At 38.8% G+C, this 26,219-nt stretch overlaps 2 protein-coding genes across 8 annotated transcripts; one reads left to right on the forward strand and one right to left on the reverse strand.

The window, feature by feature from the left end:
* Nucleotides 1–601: 601 nt before the first annotated feature.
* Nucleotides 602–17,607, reverse strand: snx9b (sorting nexin 9b). 6 transcript variants are annotated; one of them, XM_040124951.1, is made up of 20 exons: nucleotides 17,250–17,607; nucleotides 15,041–15,127; nucleotides 13,559–13,633; nucleotides 12,352–12,483; nucleotides 11,743–11,820; nucleotides 10,438–10,600; nucleotides 8,984–9,019; nucleotides 7,146–7,284; nucleotides 6,644–6,731; nucleotides 6,269–6,394; nucleotides 5,936–6,053; nucleotides 5,686–5,816; nucleotides 5,336–5,439; nucleotides 5,091–5,194; nucleotides 4,849–4,926; nucleotides 4,500–4,576; nucleotides 3,130–3,219; nucleotides 2,501–2,615; nucleotides 2,315–2,406; nucleotides 602–2,143 (listed from the first exon to the last, which is right to left on the reverse strand). In XM_040124951.1, the coding sequence occupies exons 1-20, from the start codon at nucleotides 17,259–17,261 to the stop codon at nucleotides 2,096–2,098; spliced, it is 1,893 nt and encodes a 630-aa protein (XP_039980885.1). In that variant the 5' UTR covers nucleotides 17,262–17,607; the 3' UTR covers nucleotides 602–2,095. The 6 variants fall into 6 exon arrangements, with proteins under 6 accessions (XP_039980885.1, XP_039980886.1, XP_039980890.1 ...); XM_040124952.1 differs by having other exon boundaries at nucleotides 6,644–6,728; nucleotides 17,250–17,606; XM_040124956.1 differs by lacking the exon at nucleotides 11,743–11,820 and having other exon boundaries at nucleotides 17,250–17,605.
* On the forward strand, nucleotides 17,515–26,102 carry moxd1l (monooxygenase, DBH-like 1, like). 2 transcript variants are annotated; one of them, XM_040124959.1, is made up of 14 exons: nucleotides 17,515–17,576; nucleotides 19,572–19,789; nucleotides 19,974–20,120; nucleotides 21,130–21,282; nucleotides 21,553–21,636; nucleotides 21,910–22,065; nucleotides 22,195–22,297; nucleotides 23,278–23,450; nucleotides 23,573–23,661; nucleotides 23,903–23,999; nucleotides 24,154–24,213; nucleotides 24,730–24,848; nucleotides 25,024–25,117; nucleotides 25,516–26,102. In XM_040124959.1, exons 2-14 carry the CDS (start codon nucleotides 19,592–19,594, stop codon nucleotides 25,672–25,674), a joined length of 1,632 nt encoding a protein of 543 aa, XP_039980893.1. In that variant the 5' UTR covers nucleotides 17,515–17,576; nucleotides 19,572–19,591; the 3' UTR covers nucleotides 25,675–26,102. The 2 variants fall into 2 exon arrangements, with proteins under 2 accessions (XP_039980893.1, XP_039980892.1); XM_040124958.1 differs by lacking the exon at nucleotides 17,515–17,576 and having other exon boundaries at nucleotides 19,498–19,789.
* The last annotated feature ends 117 nt before the right edge of the window (nucleotides 26,103–26,219 follow it).

Raw genomic sequence — 26,219 nt, forward strand, 5'->3', positions numbered from 1 at the left:
AAGAGGCTGCCGGTTGTAATCAGTTCACTTTAGATTTTACTTTACTTTCACTTTAAAACTACCTGTGTTGTACAAGATTTTACAGACTGAGAAAAAATAACTAAATAAAATAAAGTTTTAAACTTTTAAATGATTGCACCTAGCCCTACTAACACACTGGAGCATGTACACTGAAAATAACTGATAAACATGAGCATGCACCTACTATCTGGTGTATGTGATGTCGGCGCCTGGTGACTTTTTGTGGCCTAGGCATCCAGCTGCACCTGATGGAAGCAAGAGCTGAAAGTGGGGTAAAAGGGTTCTTTCACTTCCTCCACTAGAAGACTGCACAAACACACTCTTTGACCCTTCGCACAGGCTGCGGACTCATTCTCATTCCTATCCATCTCTATGCAAGAATCTGCTGGTGCGAATAAGGGCTTTACTGTGAGAAAAATCAGAGAATGCGTAGTGTGTTGTACACCCTGAACCATACAGAGAACAAGACGAGGTTTCTTTCAAACACACACACACACACACACACACAAACGCAAAAAACAAATGAAGTCCCAATGAATACAAATCATTGTTTAATAAATCAAACATAATTTTTGCTCCTCTCTGAGTTGCACTGTATTGAAAATACTTCTATACATAAAATAGTATCTCAATGACAAGACGCACCTGATATGTCCAATAGAATGTATATGTGTATATTATATATATATAAATATATATATATATATATTTTTTTAAATTTTTTTATTTATTTTTTTCATGAATCAAGTGATATGAAAACAAAGAATGAACAAGATTAGTGACTGATTGAAAACTGGGCGGTGAAAAGCAACAAAGAAAAACTGCATACATGACATAATCCATGACTCTGTCTCAAAATCTGCTCAAACTCTTGCTGTTACACCTTCATATAAAACACCATAATCTGGTCAAACGAGAAAAAGGACTGAACTGGGAGAAGAGAATCGTGTTGGCACTATCTACAGAGAAGCAGTGATTCACTGACTTTTGGTTGAAATGTACAAAGCTTAAAATAATGAACCCCAACCTGAGTATCATTTATCCCACATTTTGTATCCTATCCTTAAATGTAAACTGCAGTATCATAGTACACAGGCCGGGGGGCAATTAACTCAAGCTTTTTCTATCTTCCTCAAAGGCACAAGGCATGTGGGCAAGACAGGAAGGAGGTGGGGCTTCCTGTTAGCTTTTGAGGAAGTGCAGGATGAAAGAGGGCTTGGCACTGCCAGCAGTGGACATACAGAGGACACATACTCTGCCTTTGCCAACTCTTGAAAGAAGGATTCTTAAGGGAATGCGCCACTGCTTCTACTAATGAAATTAGGCAACTCTTGAACATTAACTGTATTTATAGAAGCAAAAATAATTCAAATAAACTCAACATTTGCTGGGAAATAGGCAGTAAAGCTCTGATATGCTGTCAAAGCCATCTTTAGAAATCAACTCCCCGGATGTCCGTACTGACAAGAGGGAGAATGGCTTTGGTTTTTATTGTCAGTACATCACTTTGCAGATAACAGTTTTGCTACATGTGTAAATCATTTGCTTTACCTTTTTTTTTTTTAAACATGGAAAAAAAAAAAAGTATTGCTTTAAAATCATGTGAGGACAGGCATGTTTGCCCCCATAGCTGTGCAGAAACTGGTCTCGTATCACATTAGGACAACTCTGGGGTCTGACTCATGCAATGAAGCAATTCATGGTCACAAACTGAGACTTGGATGTTTATTTCCTCTGTCCAAGCTCTGGACCTTGGACAGATGGAAGGATGTGTGTAAATAGTGTGTCTTATTCTGCGCTCGTTGCTGACCCTAAAAACCACTAGTGCCAAAGCCTTTTCAGCTGCTGCCCATGCTCATAAACTGTTGGGCAACTTCTGAGCGCAGCGGAAAAAATGTAACACCATGAGCTGGGACTGTTGGCACAAGTAGTAAAGGAAGAGATGAGATAAGAGTGAAACAAAGAGAGAGGTGAAATTTAAATTAAAGGTAAGGGAAAGAATGCAGTATAAGTGAGAATATTTTGGATGATGAGCTGGTTGAACTCTTGTCTTGTAGTGCGAGACTGAAGGCTTTCACATTGTAGTGAACTGACTGTGCGCTTGTCTCAGCTTTGCAGCAATCTGAGGATCCAGGAGAAGAAAAACTGGCATTAATACACACTCAGTGGGCGGTCAGGATGTTTTAGTATCCAAGCACTACGCATCTGTTCCCCAGGTAATAAGGCAACAAAAAGGACCGACTGTTATAGACTCTGGTTTATTGTGATAGAGGGTCGATAAAAATGCCTTTACCGTCTCGTAAAACTTGACTTGCTCCTCCAAGTACAACTGCATGACCCTGTTGTAGTCATAGATACGGTTGTTATGGAAGTGGTTCATCTCAGCTGAGGCGGAAAAGAGGAGAAAACCACAGAGATCAGGCGACATGTCATGATAAACTGCACTACTTCAACGCCTGTGGCTGAGAGAGTGTGGTACCTTGTAAAGCATATGACATGGTGCTGACTCGTTTAGCCATGGTGACTTTGTCCTGAAGGGTAATTTTACTGGTGGCCACCAGCTTGTCTGCTTCCTTCACCTTGTCTATGGCTGCCTGCAAGAAATAAAAATAAGCAAATAACAACACGGGAGTCTTCAGTTACACTGTATAACAGAAAATTCCTTAACTCAGCTACATCCAAATAAGGTGAAGCAAAATGACAGCTCGATATCTTAATAACAATATTTGTACATGTCCACGACCAGGTTACATCAGTTGTATGCAAATGTTTTTAACATTTTGATCAAGATTCACGTCAGATGTGTGGATACATCCCATTACCTCTTTTACTCTAAATGGGCGAGCTGACTTCAGCTTTGTCAGTTGGCTCAGTTAGCCACACAACTATTTTGTGCGGTACAACCTATTCTAATTTAGCAATGGGCAAAACTCCACTTAGTAAAAAGTTAGGGCTAAGTTTGAACTTAACAGCTAGTGCAACCGGCTCATGCTGCAGAACCACTTGCCCTTTGAAGACACTGCCCTTAAAACTTAAGTATAGGGTGTAGATACATCCCCATTAAATTTGTTTTCTAATAAACCTTTGTGTAACTATTTCCCGATGTACCTTATGGACTCCAATGGTGTCTGGGAAGCATCCAAGAAGACCCTTATATTCATTGTTGGTCTCCATGAGGAAGTGGAGGTCTTTCTTGGGCTGAAAAAGGAGCAAAGACAAACAAGAAAGACAAATGTAAAAGGGAAAAGGTGAGAGTCTCTAGTAAGTTTCTAAATTCGGGACAAAACGACAAAGTTAAATCCAGAAGAGGAAATACTACACAGATTTGAAAAAAAAAAAAAAAAAAAAAATATATATATATATATATATATATATATATATATTTCAAATCTGTGTAGTATATGTAGTGTATATATATATATATATATATATATCCGTGCTCTATCTGATAAGATAGAGCACAGAGAGAACATGGAACACGTCATTGAAGTTTAATTTTAACACAACCGCGTGGCTGAAACACTCTATTTTATGAGGCCATAGATTCAACGCCTGTGAAGGAATCACAACGCCACGAGAATAACAGAAAAAGCAAAAATATTTAGCTGCACTTATCCTGCAGTACATTAAGCTATTTTTACATATGTAAAACAACACTTCAACACTTAGATTCTTCCCTTATTCTTGAATATATAAGGGAATGCTCTATGCAGCCTCCACGGTTAATGCAACAGATAAACTGCACTGTTTTAGCCTTTTGACTCCTGAGATGAATCCATGTCTGTAAACTGTATCACAGGCAATGCTAAACTAAAGCCAACAACTCTACAGGAGCACTGACAAAGTGTCAGCACAAGCTTACCAGATGAATCCTCCTCCCTCTGGAAGCTGCTGGGACATTAAAAAAAAGCCCAGGTTTGATTTTATAACAGACCACACTGATCAGACTAGACAGAATGTTCAGCTAAGCCACATTCAAATGGTAGGTCGAAACAAGATTTAGGAAATACTAGAGATAAGTTTGCCGTGACTTCTTCCTTTACAGATACATAATTCACGAGCAGGACGCTGGGTTGAAGGGGTCATTAAAAATCCACAGCTAGGATGTAAACACTGACTGCAAGCAGGAAATGTTCACTGACACTGTGAGATATTGTGAATCGAGAGTGAACACACAACAGTATGGTTGAGTGTAAAGCCTAAAATAAACTTCAAGACCTTTGAGACACCAGAGGTCTGACAGTCTCGCTCAACTGCCTCGTTTCTGAAGGGAAACAAGCACTGTATATCCAACACCCATGACAGGATCCGTGTTGAATTTTAAGACATGAACATTATAACAATGGCTGTGTGGGTGAAAGAAACACTAAAGATTTCCAAAGAATACCTACACGAAGAAAACTCAAGGCAGAAACAGTTCTGTAACCTTTTGAATAGCAGTAATATTGAAGTATCTTACTACAACAGTCAAAACCTACCTGCTCTGCAACCATCTGAGCGATCTCCTCGTATGTCTTCCCTGCTGCTGTCATGGCATCAGTCAGGGTTGACTCGCCTGAGGGATAAAAATATGTCATCTCCATGTTCCTCAAGAGTACCTGTTTGTCAAATTGATTCAAAACAGATGCCTGCATAATGAATGACTGCATAGTAAATTGCATCTACTTCTGCTGTTAACATTATGATTATATTGTGTTGATTACAGCAATCTTTTGAAGATGGTACCAAAAACAGAAAAGTGAAAAGACACAACTAGCAGGTGCCTGCATGTGGGAAAATGCCTATGGCTCTCAAAATAACATTTGATGGCATACATGTGTTCATTACCTTGGTATCCACTGCTGGTGAAGACGGAGGAGAGGTTTTGGAAGGCTTTGCCAATTCTCTGGTACTCCTTTGGCAAAGCTGTGGAAGGGAATAAATCAAACAAACAAGTTTTTTTCCAAGTTGACAAAATACTAAATAATAATGAATCTTTCTTTGATATAAACAGTAATTACAGCACAAAGCGAAGGTGGGGCCTGTGTGGGGTAAAACATTTATTTAGCTTCAGTGCAGTGTACACATACGGCCTGTACATCTCTTCCAGTGCTCGTGTCCCACTGTGAGGATTTCCTTCACTCCATCGTCCATGGCTTTGGTAAACCTGCTGAACTGCTCACATTTCTGTTCCCTGTTGATAAGGAACACATGTACTGAACATACAGTGCACCATCACTGTGGCATGCATTAACACATAAAGTAATGCACACAAGTAACTTCACTGCTTTTTTGAGCCATGGTTTTGCTCTTTGCAAAGTTTGACTTAACTCACACTTCTACAGGATCTAGGTCTGGAGCTTCAGGCTCTATTGTGGAGAAGATCATCACTCCCACTGTCTCATCCTTCTCTGCTTTTCTCTTCCCCATCTTCCAGTCCTGCACAAAACCAATCACAATAAAGGAATAAAGCAATAAAGTCCCAGTAATCAGAGATCATCTTAGGTCTTCACTCTAAAATAATGAGTCCAAGCTATATGCAGCTGTTGAAAGTTCAATAAAACCTTTCATAAAATGGTCGATTTCCATAATAAAGGCAGGCACTTTCAATCCTCCAGTAATACAGTCTCTTAAGTACACATAATTTAAGACCTAGAGGGAGAAGGAGGAGGAAGCATAGAATACCTTCTCATCCTTGTAGGTGAGGAAAAGCTGGAAAACTTCACTGCTGGAAACAACTGGGTGCCTGCACATCCTGGTCATCCAGCCCTGCAACCGCTCCATACGCATCTTAATAAACTCTTCCTCAAAACGCCCTGGAATAGAGCGAAAGCCACAAAGAACAGATTTAATTTGCGTGTTGACTTCAGCTATGTTTATCTTCATTGTGAAAAAATTTGTCGTGCGTCTGCTGTTCCTAGGTTCGAACACCTACCTGTAACTTGCTTGTCTGGTAAAGAGGGGATGGGAATGGCTGACCCAAATTTGTCCAGGAGCCTCTCATACAGCCAATCAAAGTGCTTGTATCTGTGATTGACTGTTCGGTTTGTGGTCTGCAAGCCAATAACATGGAGTTATAGACACTGTAAGTCATGAAAACTGGGGAAATTATTACTTTAGACAGCACAGGAAAAGGCTGTACAGCTCCCCTTGAAAAGAACGGAGATATGCATTTTCAGGTGGCCTTCTTGCAATTATTTGTTGTTGAGCAGTGTCTAAACTCCAGTTAAAAAGCATTAAAGATTTGAAAATACTACTGGATACTTACACTGGGTGTGATGTGGTACTCAATGTAGCTCTTGAGGCCGTACATCTTTGAGCCTTTCTTGGGGTCAGCCACTACACAGTCTTGCTGAGTTTCTGGGTAAGACCACACGGGACCAACTTCTCCCATCTAAGTATGAAACATTAGGCTTAAAAACCTGCTACTCTGTATTTTATGGCATTAAAAACATAGATACTATTGAATACTGTTTTTATTAGTTTTCCAACTCACTGTAAGAAGTATAACATCTAGCACTTCAGTAATCTGCCTGAAACAAGTTCTCTCATAATACTGAGAGCCTCTACCATTGATATAACATGTAAAGATATCTGATACGATATTGCATAAAACTTACACGGATATTTAGAGATAACCTACATAGATTGATAGCTTGTCTTTGCCCTTAGTAAGCTGCTTGCATAGGAGGTAGAGCTCTGGACCAGACTTGGAGAACCCAGGAAACCTGCTCAAAGAGAATTGACAAAGTTTGAAAAGTGATGGTCTTGATTGCTCTTTTTAACTCATCCACAGAGTCCGAGGAGTGTACTGAAATTGCTCAAGGAAGCCTTCTGTGGCCATATTTAAGATACTACCGCCACTGATAACACACTTCTATGTGGTCCTTAGTGTTTGTGGCTCATAACTCATTACTGGAAGCAATACATTCTCAAAGGCTGAGCACATTTCAATAGAAGCTTTTTGTTCAGCTCCAAACCAAAGATCAATCTAATGACAAACCACTTCTAAAATATATCACAATATTTTTACAATTTTTGTTTTCAGACACTTGTTTGGCTGCACCGTGTCCAACAATCTCCTGCTGCTTCATTTTCATAATCAAACAAAGCCTCATGGGTTACTGTCTTTTATCAACTCTTACTTGTTGAGGGAGATTTTCATTGAGGATGCGTGAGCTCCACCTCTCTGGATTGCTCCGCTGTCTCCAGATTCTGACTCGTTGTAACCTCCACTGGACTTCATGTCATCCCACTCATCATCCCACTCATCATCTTCGGCTCCTGAGGTCAGATACATGCACACTCAGTTGTTAGTTTTAAAATTACAGACACAAGAAAAACAAGGTCTGTACAGCCGTACAATGTGTTCGTCATTCTACTGTACTGTAATATTTTTCCCATTTCAAGAAGTAGACTGTAAGAAGTTTTGGGAAAATATATTAAATAAACGCGAGCAGAGATGGACATTTGATCAGTTCTGTTTATTAAACAAATTCCTAATTATTTCCATGATTAATTATTATTGTGTTGGATAGAATCAACTAAAGGTTGCACCAAGAGTATTTTTCCATAAATATTAACTTAAGTAGATGAAATGGAAGAATATTGTAATGTGAAGGCAAAATGTCCATTTTTTAATATAGGTTTTCCTATTCTTATTTCATAAACTGAAAAAATGCTAAGCCTTACTCTGTGGCCCTAAACATTCAATTAGAAAGGTTTTTCCAGAAGTAATAGATGCATTAGCGCTAGCTTGAGGGCATGCAGCCTATGAGCTGTCAAATACACTGTATTTCTATAATGGCATGAATCACCAACACATGTATAAGGGTACTGGAACCAATTTAGTCGCCAATGTTGCACTTTGCCCCTGTTTTGATGTTTGGTTAAATGTGCTCAAGGGTTCAAAGATTTCTTTCCTGCCATAGTTTCTCATGAAAATGGAGAGCATGCATCTTGGTTTTTATTCTATGTTTGAAAAGTGCATTTACAGCTAAGAGAAATCAGTAGCCAAAGGTTTAAAAATGGTTTTTACTTGGAACCAATTCTCCATTTCCATTCCTAGACGTTACTTAAGAAACTAAAAACTACTAAAAAAAAAGAAATGATTTGTGTAGTGTAATTTTCTCAAGAGCTGTACACTTCCAAAATGACTTTTGAAAGCACATAATACAGTATACAGGTTGTAAAGCAAAAGGACTGAGAACATGGTGAAAGGCAGATTTTAAAGTCTGAATTTGGCTGCGAGCAATTAGAGAAAATATTTCCACACATACACAACAAGCAAGTTAGGAAATAATTCATTTTATTGACTGTATTGCTGCATTACATCTGCCCTACAAAAGCCAAAATGCATTAACTACATATTTGGTCAAAATTAAGACTTTCTGAGATTTGTTTTACCATATACAATATTAGTATGCCATAGAAACATATAATTTCATAGAAAAAACATGTTAAGTTTGAAAAACTTACAAACAAAACACTTAGTTAAGTTAACAATTCACCTGTCACATGGTCTGGCTAACCAGCCTTCATTCTATCTTTCATTACTGCTCTCTGTCTGTTGTAGGTCAGCCATGCTCTGACACAAACTCAAACTCACTATGGAACCCATCATTGAACACTACCAACTACAACTCAAGTCTGAGAGATGTCAATGTGTTCACATTGTGATTCTGACTTCACAAATACAATGGACGTACGAAATGAACAATTTAATCCAGTCGCACTCTTCTTAAATTTCAGGCGTGAGTCACAACTGGCACTTTCCCCACATCACAATAAAGTTAATATAGTGTTAATATCAAGATATCATGTTAATTCAAGGTACAAGTCGAATGCCTCACACACATGCTTTTACGAAAGTAAATCCTTTCCAAAAACTATTTGCTAGAAGCTGTCAGTCTTTTTGAGTACCTATAGCCAGTCCACACTCAAAAATTAGGAAAAAGCTTCCACCAGGCAATGCATGGGATACCTGTGTATTCAATAAGGTAAGGATATGGGTAGATGTCTTTGGCAGGAGAGAAAGAAAGGAAAAGTCTGTTAAATCCTCTCTTCACAATTTATCCCCTCTGCTCTCTTTTTACAAAAACAACTGGAGAATTTAAAAAACAGGTCAAGTAATTCATCCTTCTGAGTCATGCGTGAGGCTAACTTTTCCACAGTCTGGCAAAAACAGAATCATGACCTGATGGTTCTGGCCACATACTGGAGTATCTCTTCGGAGGGACTGGCCAGAGACTGAGCAGTCACTGGGTGAAAGTGAATTTGCAAATAGTAAATGCTGAATACTCTGAGTACTACATTAGAAGGGTTCACTCTATATTGTCAAGGTATTGCAGTTAATATCAGGTTAAGATGGAGGTCTTTATGCCCAGTATTCCAGAGTATAAACAATATTCTTTCTCATATTGTTCTATGATGAAAACCCCATCTGTTACTCCAAAGAAGCTGAATTTAAGAATTATTTGCAAGGACAACTTGACCAAAATGGGTTGTATAATCTTGTATCTGAACATAAAATGTTTGTTCAAGATTAAAAATAAGCGGGGAAAAGAAAAACCAAGAAACTTTTCATAGTTCCTGATAATTTTACTCTTCTCAAACATTCAGGATATCTTCCATTTTTCATCCAAACAGAGACGTTTCACCATGAGCCTTGGAGAACTTGATTGTGGTCAAAAAACTCAAACATTTATATAGGATGTGTACTAAAACACTGAATACTGTGGGATGTATCCCAACAGAAAGCTGATTCTGACATCTGACTGGGGCCATTATAAATGTACACAGCACACACAGTTCACATGCCACATAATCCAAATGTAGTATAAGGCGAGCGTTCTTAATTTAAACTCACACCTGCAGAGGACTCAGCAGTAAATCTTGGTTCTCTAGAACAACCTTGTCCACTGCAGCCATATATTCTACTCTGTTCCCACATTTACATTTTTGTGAGCAAACAATCTGCGAACAGTAAGATAAACTTTTTAAGCAAAAAAATGAATCCAAGAATTAAAAACAGTGTGTGACGTTCCCAACCACATTGAGACATTATGATAGGCAGGTCTCCATAATCTCTGTTTGTAGCATGACATTTTTTAGATTATTAGGTTTGCTACTTCAGAAATCTGAGAATTCAATATACTTGAATTATCCTGTTAAACATTACACAGCTTACAAATATAACCACTTTAAGTGGAAGCAGAAACTCTTAAGAATACTGTATACGGCATAGTCTTTATTTCCTGATTTTAAATACCATGTGGTTTTGAACAGCAGTACTAAGTAGTGGAAGTACAATCACAAATATGAAACTTACAATTTATAAATGAAACAAGATCATACGAAGTGATTTTATTGTACTGATACATAATATGTTTCTAATATCAGGCCATCAATTGCTGCTAACTGACAGGCTGTCCTTACCTGGGCCTTGGTAAGCCTGAGGGTGGCCCTGTGATATGGAGCCCCAGGGGTCAGCAGCACTCTTCCCAGTCTGGGTGCCCTCCGGATTTGAAGCCCAGTTGTTGTTAGAGCCGCCCGAGGGGTCCGTGTTCCACACTGACCAGGGATCATTACCGTTACTAGCCTGGAAGAGACAGACAGAGAAAATGTGAGGGATGAAAGAAGCAGAGAAAAGACAGATCGAGGATTGAGAGGGAGAGGGAAGAGAGAGAACAAAGAGTGGAGTCCAGCCTAGTTTGGAGTCTGTTTAATGAGAAGCTGACAGTGGTCTTAAAACAACATGCTTTTTCAAACACATAATGCAGAGCTGGCCTCTAACAGATAGTCTGGTAAGATAATCAATCAACTTGTCGGTGACAGTGTGGTTTTTGGTTTAAAAGTAAATGCTTCTTAACCCATGCAGTAACTAGAAATATCAAAATTATACAAAATATTGTATATTTCGAAAAAGCAAACACTACCATTCTCAAGTCTTGTTCACACTATTTTTTACAGTACTTGCAGGCTGAAAATGCAACTACGTGCCATGCTTGCAAGGCAGGCAAATACAGCACTACAAAAACCTGGGCATAGGCATGCAACAGACTGTGTGTGTGTGTGCCTTTTGTTGGTTGCAGTTAGCTTTATGCTAACCAAGCAATGAGCTTTCGTGAACACAGAACTGGCGCAGTGTCGCTAAATACACCATGTAATACACATTCACATACAGAAAATAAAGAAACCACTAGTTTCAGCGCCAAATGACAGTGACAAATAAACAGTGAGGTGCGGTGAGGAACAACACTCCAACAGCAGTTTCTGGATTTAACAGCACCTTTACGGTACGTTAATAGACAACATTTTGTTCAAAAGTCAGTCAAGATGGCATTTTTTTAAAAACTGATGATTATTTGTATTTGTGAAATTGTGATCATCATCTGGAGTAAATGCATGTGTTGTAGTCAAACGATTGGCCAGTGTGATTAGTCGATTGTATTTTAAGGATCATTGACTAAATGTTTTCACTGTGGTGCTGATTCATACAATTTAGATGAAAGGTGTGGGAGTTGATTGGTGAATTGTGAGTGTTCTATGTGTCTGTACTGTGGTGTGAGGCTGAATGGAGAAGATGAGATCATGCTTTCTTCAGGCAGTAGGAGTAGGAGGGGGAATTTGCCAAAGCAGACCAATCAGAGAGGAGGGGGTTTTGGGGCAGACCCTGGGCGAGTGTGGGAGGGCTTGGGTTCATGCCTCTGGCCACACCCATCACCCCTAAGTGGCGGTTACCTCATCAGGGGACGAAAGGTAGGGGGAAACTGGGGTGTCGGGGGTGTCCGTCTGGGGACTCAAGCCCCCAGCATCCACCTTGAGGGGAAAAAAAGGTGACAACATCACAAGGCGCCGGCAGTGAAGGTTTACGGGATGGGTTAAAGTGATGCTGGTTATAGATGTGATTGTGTTTCCGTGTGCGTGTCTGTGTGTGGTTGAGAGAGAGAATGAAGGAAGACGCTTGACACGGTTCCTGCTTTTACTCAACCCGTTACCGTGCAAATCTACTGATCAAGCAGTACACTCATTTTTGTGGAAAATTTACAAATGACATGACCCCAATGTATATCTTCACTAGCAGTTGCTCTCACTTCTGCATCTGCAGGGTTCACACAAGCTGCACGAACAGTAAATCGGTCATCGCTGACTTCTGCTTTTTTCCTTCAACATCACACCACCACTCATACTATAGAGTGAGAAAACTGGAACAATGCAGGTGTGCTATGCATGGCATCACTTTATATATTTACACCTACTTCCCGAGCACTGGTCTAGCAAAGTAAAGGGCGTATGTTCATTTTATACTGAGTTTTATAAACCCATACCTTCATGGGGTGAATGAATTACCTGGTTTTGTGCAGGTGTCGATGCGGGAGCGTAGGCATCAAAGAAGGACAGGTCTGGAGATGCAACATTTCCTACACTTGGAGTAGGTGCTGTGCTTCCTGCTCCGGGGAACGATGGAAACGTCTTACCGAGCTACAAGCGAAAGGATAAAAGACAAAGGAAAAGAAAAAAAATAGTCCCATTAGAAAAAACAAATCCAGACATTCCAGAGTAATCTGATGACTTTTAAAGGTACATTCCTCTGTGGTAATGTGATCATGTCTCCTTGGCAAACTGGCTCTTTAATTTTCTCAATTTTTCCAAAATGTGATACCACTGGTAGGTGACACTTAAATTCACACATTTGAATTTGCTTTACCACTTGCTAATTTAATACCACACCTAATCATGTTGGCTATTCCTGTTGTACGGCATATTTTTGTTTTCGCAGATCTTATTTATACCAGTAGAGTGCAGTGAAATAGAAAATGAGTTGCTTGAGAATCAGACTGCGTCCTGATGTTTTTTATTAGATCGTACATAAGCTACAAGTGCAATTGTCATCAGTGGATTTTTATTATTTTGGAAAAAAAAAAATCTAAATAATCTTGGGGCAGATGGAGAGGTAACTTAAGGTCAGACAAACACACACATCCACATGGGCTTGTTTTCAGAGTTAAGCAGAAGGATAGTATCAGTCTCTCTCTTGTAAACAGATGCTACACTGTTAAATGTTGTAAGTGGTGTTTATAGTGAGGCTAAACTGTGAAACAGACTTAACAGACTTTACTTTTAAATCAAGCTCTTTCTCGGTCTCTTTGTGAATGTCTTCAGAGTGAATCATATCCTCATGATGAAGTCAGAGCTTCTGGATCAAACTGGACACGAACACGCAAAGGCCCTAATCAGCAAAACCTTGAAGGAGGCACATCCTGTTGTGATTTTACTTTCAGGCAAGCGACTGCACCACAGTATGCAGTCACCGCAGAGACACATCCTTATCTATGATGACAAATATCATACTGATAGATGCAGTGAGAGGTTAAAAAGCCAAATATTTGTTTTGTGCTCTGACATGGATAGTACGTATTGTTCATCTTGACCTCAAAGTGTGATAGCAGATGGCTTTGTTGCTTTTTCTGGAGGTAAATTTATTTCAAAAACTGTGTGGGATGTGAGATGTCTGTGTAGAAATCACCACCATACACTACGTGACTGTCTAACATACCTCGATGTAGTCTTCTGGCACCAGTCCAATCTCCCCTTTGGAGTTCTGTGCTTCAATCCAGCCGCCTCCAATATTCTGAAATTAGAGTGAGACCAAAGACAACATGTTAACAAGAATGACTGAGAATTGGCTCAGACCAGCAGAGAGAAGATGCCTGTATCACAGACACAAAAGACCAGGTTTATGGGAAACATCACATTAAAAGGAAATCTGAGAATGTGTTACCTTGCATTGCAGTAACCTGATTACTTTAAAACCCACATTTACATAAAGATGGTCAGAAATAAGATTACTCTGCTCCTTTCTACAGTATTTTTGAATGATGCTGCAGCCTAAAATTTTTATGAGCATTTGGACTGATAGCAAGAGCACAGGCTTTGCAATGAGAAAGCAAAACCGAATTGTGCTGTTCCCCTTTGATCTTGTTTCTCTGCTGCCACAGTAGTACTAGTTTCCCATGAGGTATCTGATATAAACATGCACTTGTGCTGAAGCCCCAGAGAAACACGTTTCACCAGACAAATGTAGCTGTGTTACTGTAAATGTGTTTCTCTTAATTCATTACTGCAATTAGGGTAACCAGATTTCCCATTTACATGTTTTTTAGGAGTTGGGGTTGGAGCAAAAATCTGAAAGTAACCAGGTTACCCAAGTATCTGTACACAGAAACACCGAATGCTCCCAGGAGAAATTCCTCGACTCAGTTTATTTAGTGGAGAAAAAAAAAAGAATCTGTTTTCTTGATACAGTAGCTCCTGATTGGCTTCAGACAGACTTTGAATAGAAAACTAAGTAGGTCAGCACACAGTGAGTGACCTTTGAACTGTTGGCAAGTAGCTGTAATGACATCATGTTCAATCCCTCTTCTGTGCATGTTTGTGACACTCAGTGTTTATAGACAACCTGAGATCACGTGAGTTGGGCCTTTACAGGACTGGTCATTTTCAGTAATAAATTTACAAGGAGCCTTATGAACATTTACCTTGAGGCTACAGTACAAAAAGCTATTATAGTTAACCAATTCTAACATTGAGGCAGAAATACCACCACTTAAAAAGTTACTGAGAAATTAAATCAAAAAATAAACTGAAACTTTGAAGTATGAGGTGGAAATATTGAGTCAACTGATTTAGATATTTTGATCCTCCAACCTCTTCCACAGTGTAAGTGGTGGCAACAGTTTGGTCCAAATTAATTCTTTATTATCGGATAATGCAGACAATATCCATTGCAATACAATTTTTTTCATGGTTTACACAAAACAGGTACCAACAATATCAAGGGCGCAACAACTTGATGTAAACATAAAATGATGATCAAATTTGAAAATCAAAACAGACAACTTACGCAAACAATGAAGCCCTGATAGTAGAAAATTCACATATACACAAGTGCTTTGCAGCAGAGTGTACTGCGATAGGGCACCCAGCATCTTCTTACGATAAATAGAGGAAAGGTAGAGGTACAGTTGTATGGATTTACCTGATTGGTGATAGTGATTGTCTCGCCTTCTTTCACCGTCAGTTCGTTGTTTCCAGGCTCAGCAGTGAAGTCATATAAAACCTGTGCCTGAACAAAATCAAGAAAAAAAACAAAAAACAAAAAACCCCAAAAAGCTTACTGTAAGTTTGATTGGCACTTTTTTGAGGCAAGCATCTGAAAATAATACTTGCACATTTATGTGCATGTGAATGTACATAGCCACACACCCAATAACACCGTCAGCAGTCTTAACTCTTGTGAAGTGAAATAAGGGCCCAGTGAAACAGACCAAACTAGTTCTTCTGGGCTTGTTATGCTGACCTTTAACTAGGCACCAATAACAACCGAAAACAAGGCCACAACCATCACATTACTTGTTTAATACAGGAAGCTGAGGTTCTTCTCACACTGGCCCACATCTACTAATCTGTCCTTCCCCCAGGAACCAGAAGATGCACATGCATGCCACACACACACACACACACACACACACACACACACACACACACACACACACACACACACACACACACACACACACACACACACATTCACAATCACACATTCAACCATGACAAGTTATAGGAGTAGAAAACTATTCTAAATATGTCCCTTTTGACAGTTCACTTCATGACTGATTTTTAGGCCTAACCACTCATTTGTTTTCATAAATTTGACTATTGCAAATTCATTTGGCTTCCCAGTTCTTATCCAAACTCCAGAGTCAGCATGCCATGTGATATCAAAAAAGCATCAAATTCAGAGTGTGACTATGTAACTTTGTTCATTAACCAATGAGATGGTATGCAAGGGTATTTGGTCTTCCTTGAACAGAGACCGGTTTCAATGTCAGCCTGCCACCTCCAGGCAATCAAGTAAGCTAATTAATGTTTTTAATAATAATTGTGATAACTGTGTTATTTCTGAAGCATCCACAGCACGTCCGCTGAGAATTGACTTTTTAGTAAAGAAGGAAACATATTGGGTCTAGTAGTTAAGCTGTTAAAATGAACAACGTTTATGCAAATAGGTTCTGCATTTTTTTTTAATGAGGGAGAAAGTGTAGCTTTTATTTTAAAAACTTTTAACTAGGTAGCTGAACTTTTCTGCAGAGACGTTCAGTGCAGCTGAGTATTTCAGTGTGTCTTAAAATTCATCTGAAGGGGATCTTTAACTTTGAAGGGAAGGAGTCTGGAATAAAAAATATAAATTTGTAATCAAACAAAGCCTCAGACTCACCCATCTATTTCCTATTATCATAATAGCAATACTCATAGGCTGCTCATACTATTAATTCTAATAGTAACTCAAATAATTATACTAATAATAGTAAAACTGTATTTAATATAATTGTATTGTATTAATTGTATATAATCATCATAAACTGTAATCTCCTTATAATGATGATAAACATTAATCACTGTCACTCACATGTACACTCAGTGGTCATATCCTCAGATACACCTAGCTAAAACTAACGCAGTCCAATACAACAGTCCTGCAATAAATCCTCCTTACATGGAGGATATTATGTGCACCCCATTCATATCAGTGAGGGTAGGTTAAACAACGGAAACACCTCTCTGTACCGTAACACGGATCAACAGCAACACAAACTACTTCCTCCAAAGTGAAGTTGAATCAACACCCCTCTAAAAAAAGTTTCAATAAAAACTACACAATATGACTTTCATGGAGGCGGGATTTACTGCAGGACTGCCGCATTAGGCTGCATTCATTCTAGCTAAGTGTTTCTGATAAACTGACGACTTAGTGTGTACTGTGATGAATGAACAAAGCCCTATACAAGTCAATGACTACATTTCCCAGAATGCCACGGAGGGAGAAATGACCCGCAATGCAAAGGTAATAAAATGTCACAAGACACTTTCTTAATGAGACACATTTTCCGTGCATAGCCAAAGCATTCGTCACACTTTTACTGTAAACATGTGTTGTAAGCGTCCATTACACGCTACTAAAGCAGAGTCCTGAAATGTCCTTGATTCTTAACATGTAGCTTATCGAGTGTTCACCGCAAACCTAATGCGAGAAACTGCAACTGTGTTTATGCCTCTACAAATCCATAGCCTGCATTTTTCGTACAAAAAAAAGAGAGAGAAAGACAACAAAAGAAAACAAAACAACTGTCAGGAGACAGTAAACCTAGGTTGACGTTAAACCAGGCTAGAAAAGTTGTCAGACCTACCTTTAGCGCCATTGTCGAAGCATTGATCAATCATTACAAAAACAGGCCCTGTGGTTTTCAGGATTTCCACTCCTCAGCTGGACATTTCCCCCCGCTGCTTTTCAACTAAAAGCGAAGAACACACGGCGATTCCTCCCGCAGACTTTAGCACGCCACCGAAAAAACGGGTTTCCCTTTCAAAACTCAAAAGCCTGCGGAGGGGGGGAAAAAAACAAAAAAGACGGCGGGGACGGGACTAGTTCAGTGCGACTGTAAGTTTGAACCGCGGAGAGAGCTGCTGACAGTACAGAGGGAGTGACCTGCACCACGGAGAGAGAAACCGGAAAGGTAGTCCCAGTCTGGTATGACCCTCTAAAACATGAATACAACAAATAAAGTGGCGTAAAATTAGAAATTGGTGCACTTCATGAAAAATGCGAAGAAAATATAAGGCGAAGATAACAACATTTATACAAAATAATACTAATGGTAAATGTTTAAATCACTAAAACAACAACTTAATAATAATAATAATAATGTCTTGATTCCTTAACAACCTAATGACATTTTGCAGCTATAATAACAGTTTGCCGTAGCCTAAATAACAATAACAATAGCATCCGTATAATTGCAAATATGCCTTGTAAAACAACAGCAGCACTCCAAATGCTTCCTTTAAAAAAAATATGCGAAATCTTTACAATTCGTCTTCTTATTGGCTAATTTTCTGATGATTAGTGGGCCAATGTCCGTACTGTATCAACTATTTCCAGGCTTATATTCGGGTTTTCTTGTGAACCCACGCAATGGTGATAAAGTTCCGGCGTATTATTTCGATCCCAAGGCGGCTACTGTGTGTTTACTGTCGCTGACAGCTCACAGCTGGCACAACGGCTCAAAGGGAGTGACCCTGAACTAATTTCTTATGCTTAAGTCGGCCTCTGGCGGGATCAGCGTGCTACTACATTTTAAGCCAAGGTCCATCTTGCACATCAGTGTGGTCAGTATCGGTTACACTCAGTTGTCAGTGGATTCGGTACATCTAGCTAGATGTACATACAGTTGACTCAGTCCCTGTCTACAGTTTCAATAAAAACTGCCCATTATAACCTTCATGGAGGAGGATTTATTGCATTACTGTTTTATTACACTGCATTAGCAGTAATAGCAGAAATGATACAGTTAACTCACAGCCTATTATCCCTCTAGTGTATACTGCAAAACTAGAAAATTTGTTAAGGAAAATTGGATTAAGGCTTAAGATGAAAATTCCACTTGTAAACTCTATAAACATATTTAAATGTCTTAAAATGTTAATCGTACGCATCGGGGGTTGATGAATGGTTGAAGCACTTAAAGCAATTGAAGTTTCAGCTGAGCTTAAAGCACTGAAAGGATATGAAGTGTCTTTTGAAGTGTAAAAGTTGACAGCAGCTGAAATGAGTTAAAGGGAAATGCTAAAATCATACTGAAATTTTAGTTGAATTGTCAGTGTATATTTAAGCCTGCTCAGCTGTGATTTAAAGGAGTGAGGAATGAAAGCAGTTGAAGTGTCAGTAGAATTAACCGATGAGAGCAAATAAAATTTCAGCAGAAGCTCAAGCGCTCTGGATATTTAAAGTTCACTGTAAATAGTTGAAGTGTCAGCCACTATGTAAGGGGGGACGGCAGTTGAAATGTCAGGATCTGAATGCAACACTCAAAGAATGATTACAGTATTCGCATTCTATAAGACAAAATTGTTTTCGCTGGAAGCCCCAAGTGTTATACACATGAGAAGGTGACAAAGAGAGAGAGGGGATAAGAGGTATAGCTTTCATTTTGGCCGGAGTCACTGTCTCTCTCGTCACCTCTTCATACATCAAACACCTGAGTCCAGCAGTGGTCTCATTTGTCTGTCAAAGGAAAAGAACCAGGGGAACAGGTTGATATCGATGAGGGTGGGGTTGTAAGGGGATACACTTTACTGAAAATAGGCAAAGTCCACAGCCATTTTCAATGTTCTGACATCAAGGCCATTTAACACTGAGAATAAGCTTTGAAGAAATACTTGAATTTTAAACTACAGTGAAATTTAGCACAAAAATGCGAATGTCATTGAGTTCACAGGCAAAGTGCTGTACAGTTATTCGTTGTTCTACAAAGCCAAGTGTGAAATGACCGAGCACTTTTTGCCTGTATCACCTGAGCTCATCTGGCAGTGCAGGTGTGTCGGAGGAAGGGGGGAGGGCTTTTGGCAAGTCCACAGACAGTGAGCTCAGTTCAAAGATTTCCAACTTCACAGAGACATCATGCGCTCTCTGCTTCTTTTCCTCTGCCTGTCCCTGGCCGGGACAAAAGCAGCAGGGGCATCGGACCCTACTATGCCCTTCACGGTGTACCTGGACCAGGACCATCTGGTTTGCCTGAAGTGGAGATTTGATCATCTGCAGGGTAACATTGCATTCAAACTGATTGTCAACACGACAGGCTGGGTGGGCTTTGGCTTGAGTCCGAACGGTGGAATGAAGGGGTCAGATATCGTCATAGGGGGACTTGGACCCAGTGGAAGCTACTTCACAGTAAGCCATTGCCACATATTAACCACAAATGTAGCAGTTTGTTTTATGTTTCCCTCCATACTTGTATATCTTTAAATATTAATGACAGAATGTCTTGAGTGTATTTTTTTCACATTCCACAGCAAACATAACAGAATGACAGGCCAATATCAGGCTGAGATTTTTTTTCTCTTTTGTCCAATAGGATCGTTATGCCACAGGGAACTCCGTGCCTCTGGTGGATACGCAGCAGAGCTACACTCTCCTGTCTCTGAATGAAACTCAAGGTCAAACCATCATGACGTTTCAGAGGTCCATTCAGGCGTGTGATGACCAAGACTTCCATATCACTGTAAGACATTTTGTTGTTCTCTCCCTGCCACATTCCGCATATACGGGGTTAGATGCAAAGCTGATAAGGGTACTGCGAATGCACTGTACAACGCCAGCATCATTGTAGGAAAACATAACGGTGAAAAGCAGCAGGAGTTGCTGTTACCGTTTAGTGTTCTGAATACTTTATTTGGTTTAAATAACAATTTGGTTGTTGCTTTCTCCAGTTAAGTTCTATTTTTCATTGAGTAACTGATGTCTGGTAAGAAATAGTGTTGAAGTTTTCGCACTATATAAAATCTGAAAAATGTCAGACTTGCTGATGCCAGACACACTGAAACTTTCTACAGTGTGAAAGAAAAATTCTAAAATAAATAATATCAAACTGATGAACCATGTTGTCTAAGGATGGGTGGAACATTACTCCTTCTAAGAGACTGGTGTTTCTGTGGTAATCATAACATGCCTATAGGCCTCACTTAAACTTTGTTGTTTTAGACCATAGAAATTTAACTCACTCCTGTTTGTTGTGCTTTTTCTTCACTGTTGTGGCTCATTATTTATAATGCTATAGTCTCTTGTATAGCTGATCTAATTCTCTATGTGAAGTTTCCTGCTTGTAAACATGTAAACTATGTTGCGGGAGTTCTTTCGTTACGTTCACCTGCACGTTCCTTTACAGTGGCTTCGATTGGATGGTTTCAGATGTAAATACAATGGCCATAGTGAGACACACAAGAGGCACATAATGTTTTGTTTTCCATCGAACACCTGAAACGCTATATGGTTTTGGTAATAAAACCTGGCTGGGCGTGTTGCCATTTATAGGTATGGACAGTAAACTGCAAAGTCAGAGCATTAAATTGTCTCGGTTCATTACTTGAATCTTCAAAATAACTGGTTTTGTGAGGTAAATAAAGACTTGATTTTTCAATGTTGGGAACAGAAGAACATGCCTGCATAACTCCTTTCATGTTATCGCTCTTCTGCTGATTCATAGTTGCCTAAAGCTGCCATCTCTCTAACAGGCTCAACCCATTAAGCTGATCTATGCCTATGGAACAACAGATGAGATCACTTACCATGGTGCCCGCAGAGGCACTAAGGAGGTCAATCTGCTGAACTATATGCCCAGGACCTCCCTACCCAACCTCAACTATCTCAGTGCCACCGTGGACAATGTAAGAATAATTGAAAACAAATTGAAGACAAATTTTAGGGAAATTTTGTAGATTTTCATATTGTGTTTGATTTTTTTTTTTTACCCTTTAGCTAATTTTTTGACACATTTTCTATCCAACAGCAGAACTGGAATACATTACAAATACATTCAATATACAGTGTGGATGAATGAGTCGAAATGTTAGAAAACTATTCTGACATGAGTAGTCATCCAAACTAAGACATAGAAAAAATGTGTTTTATTTACCTTTATTCTTTATTTTTTGCAGATCACTATCCCCCCCATTCATACCTACTACCACTGCAAGGTCATGAACTTTCCAAACTTAAATACAAAACATCATATATATCAGGTAATCATCCTTTCTTCATATTAGGTTTACCAATCTGACAAAAGTATATACATTAAAAACCCTACATTAATATATAGGTACTAGGTAACTGTCATAAACTAATTCATAGCTGTGGGAGAGTAGCCATCAACTAATATAAAACTAGTCCCTAAAGTGAAAAAACTGAATATAAAAATGAACTAAAAGCAGAATCATTTTCATGTTTAATTTCCCTGCCCCTCCATTCTTTATCCTTTAAACCTTCTGTACAAAATCTCTCCTACTTTTCCTCAGATTGAACCAGTGATTGAGCACCATGACATTGTTCGTCACATGCTTCTGTACAGCTGTCCCTCCTTTGTGACGCAACCGCGTGACAAGCCCTGCTACATGGGCGACATGGGGGATCCCTGCTTCGGGGTGGTGGCCGCATGGGCAGTGGGAGGAGGGGTGAGGGAGAATCGAGTGTCCATGCTCTAGTTTTAGTCCATCTTTGTATTCCTAGATTCATTATGTTGTAATTTGATGTCGGGGGTGTGCTTGCGCAAGTTGAGCCCCATTTTCTCCCTGAAACCTCAGGTATTTGAGCTTCCAGAAAATGTGGGTATTCCTGTTGGAGGTGGGGACAGTGATACATACTACAGGTTGGAAATCCATTACAATAACCCAAACCTTGTAGCAGGTAAATACCCCTTTTCATGCTGTCTTTCTTTTTGGAGCTACTGTAATTTTGAATCTTGAATTTTGATATTAAAAGTACACATACATTAAATGTCTGATTTTACAGGTTAGACATGTACCTACATCAAATCTAGAGCTGATATGATCAATTATTCAATTGACAAAAAAATAATCAGAAAGTATTTTGATAATGAGTTAATTTTTTTAGGAATTTAGTTTAAAAAAAAGCCAATTATTTTCTAGTTCCTTTTTATGTTATTGTAACCTGAATTTTTTGGGGTTTTGGACTGTTGACTGGAAAAACACGACATTTGAACATGTCATCTTAGGCTCTGGGAGACTGGAATGGAGATTTTTCATTATTTTTTGATATTTTATAGAATAAACCATTAAAAAAATCGTCAGATTAATCAATAATGAAAATAATCTGTAGTTGTGGCCATAATTTAATTCCCCCGGTAAACTTTTGGTACTCCACAACTTCAGTATTGTGAAACCAGAGGCCAAGATGCTGTATCCTGACTTTTGGGCACTAGTATGAGTCAAGTTCCAATAAGGTTAGGTCCTACATTTCCCATGATGCGGCCAATAGCACCTTTTGTCCCCAATAGCACTTTCTAAACCCGAGCCATAAAATGAAAGATGACCCCGATGACGTCATTTTCTAAGTCTTGACGTAGCTCGTTTATGGACCTGTTCTCACAGACTGAGCAGTGCTCTCCAAGATCAGTAAATTTACCTTTATGTGTAAAATAGGTGGAATTCCTCTTTCATATGCCACTAGTGCATTTTAATACAACTTCTGCTTTGGCTTCTGTCTTGACAATAACACACAGTATGCAGTCATACTAATGTTGGGTTACATACTGTATAAACAAAGTACTGCAACATACTGCGTGTCTTCTTTTCTTTATTCTATAGTCTCATCATCACATGACCAAGATGCAACATTTTTAAAACTTCTTGTCTCTCTCTGGACAGGCAAGACAGACAGCTCAGGACTAAGACTACACTATACAGCCCAACTTCGGCAGCATGATGTGGGCATCCTGTCCACAGGTCTGCTGCTGTCTGACCATATGGAGTACAGGATCCCCCCAAACGCCCCTCAATTCCACACCTACGGCATCTGTAATACCACTCTCTTCCCTCAGGTAAGCATTGGTTCCAGTATGGATTTCAAGGTATGGGAGTGGTTATTAGAAAGAAAGTAAAGAAAAGAAGATTTTTTTTCATGTTTATGACTGAGTTCTTGATAGTCTTTACTTTCCCCTAGTTTGTGAATCCTGTGCCTGATCTTCAAGTGTTCGCTGTGATGTTGCACACTCACTTGGCTGGGAGGAAAGTCAGAGTTGGCCACTACAGGTAAGGAAGAGGGGATTTGCTTTAGATCAGTCAATATCCAAGCTGAAGAATTAAAAAATTGATTTTTGATTTGACTGTTTATGTAAAAAAAATCAAGAAATTGTTGGTAACTATATAATATTAAATAAAGAATTACCATTGTTGTGTTTTGGAATAAAATCCATTTTAGGATTTGCACTGTACCATTGTTTTCTTGTAAACCTAGTGTTTACTCTTATTTCATACCTCTCGGTCTCTGAAGAAATGGACAGCAGATCGACTTCTTGGGCTTGGATGAAAACTACAACTTTGAGATACAGCAGATCGTCAGCTTGGGAAACATCAAGAACATCAAGCAGGTAAGTCTCCATTGACTCATTGCCCATATATTATGTCCATATGCTAAAAGGCTTTTTTTTTTAGTGAGGTATTGGTTGTTTGATCTGTTAAAACTCTTTAATATAAACAGTGCTACATAGTTTATGATGCCACGTTACTTGTCTCCCGTTACAGGATGATGAGCTTGCAGTGGAGTGCACTTACAGCACTGTCAATCGCACTGGAATCACTAAGGTGGGCAAAAACTGTATGACCTAATTTCAGTAAACATCTAATGTACTTTAAATGAAATCAGTGTTGTCCAAGAAAATAATAAAAACAAACACAAGTAACATGAAGACTTTTGAGTAAACACATGATTGATTACACACTGTGTTTATACTAATGACTTATTATCTTTTATATCTCCAGAGCTGGAAAACTAAACTATAAACCTAATGGAGGTGGGCACATTAACATGAACACCTGTGTCATTTAGTGCAATCTAATTAAAAAGTTCTGCAAAAAACTGTAATGTTACTCCCTGTACAAAATAACGCCGTATGATTTTAAGACTGGACTCCTTCAGAGAAGCATACAGCTACTGGTCAATAGAATATACAACATATAATACTATAATATTATAGTGCCTGGCTCTCATGTTTCCATGCATGTATGTCATACACTCTCTTTTAAATTCATCCACAATTTAGAAGAGAATATTGTTGTTGTTTTTTAATGCCTGCCATGTTTCCAATTTTCCTCCTTCAGATGGGGTTAGCAACCACTGATGAGATGTGCCTGGCCTTTCTATTCTACTACCCTGCAATCAAAATTACCTCATGTATTAGCCATCCAAATACAATGTCTCTATCGAATACAAGCTACCAGTGAGAACCGATACGCTACTTCACATAATATTTCTGCTAAGACTGAATCTATAGCACCACTTCTAGTTTACAAACATCATACCTATTTACATACATTATATATATACATATTTTTGTCAGGCAGATGTATATTGATATGCTCTTTGTCAAGTAGCTCTATTCTCATTTCTGACAGGATGTCTGAGGAGACCACATCCGACCTCGATGAAATTGCTGAGTATCAGAGTTTGCTAAATTCCCTACCACAAATTCAGCTGATCTCTGATGATGTAAGTAACAGTGAGTTGTTTGATAATATCTTTTCATCTCTACCTCCAATCAGACAAGTTCCTCAAACAATTATTTAAGAAGTTTCCCCTTTTTATTGAATCACTCATAGATAATGTATTTCCATCAACTTGCATTTCCCCTCCTGTTTTAGACATGCAGTGGTTCGACTATTTAACGTAAACAAATAACCTCAAGCCATCAGCGATTACAAAACTGTCTGTGACCTACCATTTTTAACAACTTTTCTAATTTACTAGTGCAGTGTCCGTCAAGGTAGAGCATGACCTTTGATGATTTCATCAGTCAATTACAACAAAGCATACTTACCAATACCATAAAAAGAGGATTTTTTATTCTATTTTTTTATATTATATCATCTTTTCTTTTCTTTTCACAGCACAACTTCACATTTTACGAAAATGGCATCATCAGGGAGATGATGAAGACTCCTACTGTCACTTGTCAGAGTAACAACGCGTTGAGTAGACTCTACACTCCCTGGACTATGAACCCAGCAGGAATCATGCTTTTGCTGCTCTGGATTGCAATAATGTAACGTGGTTGTATGAGCGACAGATCCAATCCATTGCAATCATTATAAAGGAGGGCACAGCTGATAAAATCTCTGTTTGATTGATAAAATTGAATTGGGTATATTCAACTTTACCAGACAAGGTGTATACCATATTATATATGTATATTCTATCTCTTCATAACATGCGTTTTCTCTTTGGTATTAATTGTTAATCATGGATTGGATGTCATATTATTGAGATTTACATTGCTATTCTTACTTTAAACTCTGTTTAAGAAAAGCCAAAGTTGTCTATAATGTTAGGCCATGTACCATCCCTTCAATATTTCTGAATGAATTAGACCATTTTGGCTAGTGTTGCAAATCTATGAAAAAACTGCTTTATGGCAGTAATACATTTTTATATTATTTTTGTATCCATGTGAATGTGATATGGTATTTAATTTGCTGGATTAAACAAAGACAGATATTCTTGTCTTGTTATTTTATCTTATATCAGTTTCTGAACAGACCTTTTTTACAGGTGTTACTAATAACATAAACAATGGCTCCGTTCTATTCAAGTT

Source organism: Xiphias gladius, chromosome 4, assembly GCF_016859285.1.
Source record: "Xiphias gladius isolate SHS-SW01 ecotype Sanya breed wild chromosome 4, ASM1685928v1, whole genome shotgun sequence".
NCBI classification, from domain to species: domain Eukaryota; kingdom Metazoa; phylum Chordata; class Actinopteri; order Istiophoriformes; family Xiphiidae; genus Xiphias; species Xiphias gladius.